The sequence below is a fragment of the Psammomys obesus genome, unplaced genomic scaffold, assembly GCF_907164565.1.
Source record: "Psammomys obesus unplaced genomic scaffold, mPsaObe1.curated_primary_1811, whole genome shotgun sequence".
Classification (NCBI taxonomy): domain Eukaryota; kingdom Metazoa; phylum Chordata; class Mammalia; order Rodentia; family Muridae; genus Psammomys; species Psammomys obesus.
The window spans coordinates 13,652,955-13,654,404 of record NW_026596240.1 but is presented as its reverse complement, the minus strand read 5'-3'; the positions used below and the strand labels follow the sequence as shown (position 1 = coordinate 13,654,404).

The following is a 1,450-nucleotide window of genomic DNA, read 5'->3' as shown; positions in this document are numbered from 1 at the left end:
GTGTTTGTGTGGTGCGCGCGCATGTGTGTGTGATAAGTGTGTGTGTGTGCGCGCGCGTGTTCCCTCTCCTCCACCCGTAGGTGCTGGACTCGGCGAGCCGCGGGCGAGAAGGACGCAAGGCGCGAGGTGAACTGAGTTTGATCCCGAGGCGCCCACAAGTGGGTCCGGCGGGCGGGGCCGGAGCGCACACGCGCGGCCTCTCACCACGCCTCCCGCCGGGGAGCGCGCGCGGGAGCTGTCCGCGCGCCCACGCCGCTCCCGCCTCTATATAAACACGCGCATCGCCGCGCCGGGGATCAAATCAGATTGAGAGACGCTTTTCAAACCACCGGCCCGGAGTCCGGCCTCCCGCTCCCTCTCCATCCCCTTCGCCTCTCTCTCTCTCTCTCTTTCTTTCTTTTCCCCTTCATCTTTTTTTTCTTCTCCCCAGCAGCAACTCCAGAGCCGAGAGACCGCGTCCGGGACGGCCTGCCTTTTCCTAATTGCTGGCTAGCCGGCGCGGGGCTTGCACTCCTCCCGGCCCCACCCCGCGCCCCCTCCCGCCGCCGCCGCCGACCCGCTCGCCCGCCCGCCTCGGCCCACCGCGCCCGCCTCCTCCGGGGAGCCTTCTCCCAGGCCCCCGGACTTTCTGGGTTCGTTGGAATTTTTGGACTGCGGGCCCCCCTTTTTGTGCACCTGGGAATTTTGCAGGCATACTTTTGATAAATTGACCTCACTCGCCGCTAGTCTCGCTTCCCCTTCTTTTTGCCCCCTCGCTTTGAGCAGAGAAGGGGCTTTCGGGAGACTCCTGGTGGATAAAGTTTTCCAAAGTTTTTCGAGCGTGATGGTTGCAGGGAGAGCAAGCCCGCCAGCTTGACCCAGCTCCATCTCGACTCCCCAGGGCGGCCCCGGGCCCGTGTACAGGGACAAACAAACAAACAAACAAGTCGCACCTCGAGTTGCCTGAGTCTCTTCTCCCGGGCGCTCTCTTCCTCCCTCTCTCCGACCTCCTCGCAGCTCCAGCCCCGACCCTCGGCCCCTCTGTGCCGGGTCTCGCCGAGGGGCGCCAGGACCCTCGCGGCAGCCTCCCCTCCCCCCGCCCCGGTCCGGCCCTCCCCTCCCGGCCCGGCCGCGCAGCCAATCCCCCGAGTGGCCGCCAACATGCTCTTTGAGGGCTTGGAGCTGGTGTCGGCGCTGGCCACCCTCGCCGCGTGCCTGGTGTCCGTGACGCTGCTGCTGGCCGTGTCGCAGCAGCTGTGGCAGCTGCGCTGGGCCGCCACCCGCGACAAGAGCTGCAAGCTGCCCATCCCCAAGGGCTCCATGGGCTTCCCGCTCATCGGAGAGACCGGCCACTGGCTGCTGCAGGTAAGCGCGCCTTCGCCCGCCGCCCCCGAGTGCGCCCGCCGCGGGTGCCCGGCCCCGCCCCCTCCCCGCCGCCCGCGGGCGCCGCAGACCTCGGGCGCCGGGCGCG

The 1,450-nt window shown here is 68.3% G+C and overlaps 1 protein-coding gene across 1 annotated transcript in view; it reads left to right on the top strand.

Moving 5' to 3' along the window:
• The first annotated feature begins 898 nt into the window (after positions 1-898).
• The window catches only part of LOC129668428 (cytochrome P450 26B1), a 15,750-nt gene continuing 15,198 nt past the window's right edge, over positions 899-1,450 (top strand). The window contains exon 1 of the mRNA XM_055596431.1: positions 899-1,344. Coding sequence (XP_055452406.1) covers positions 1,141-1,344 — 204 coding nt within the window. The 5' untranslated portion in view covers positions 899-1,140. The remainder of the gene's footprint in view (positions 1,345-1,450) is intronic.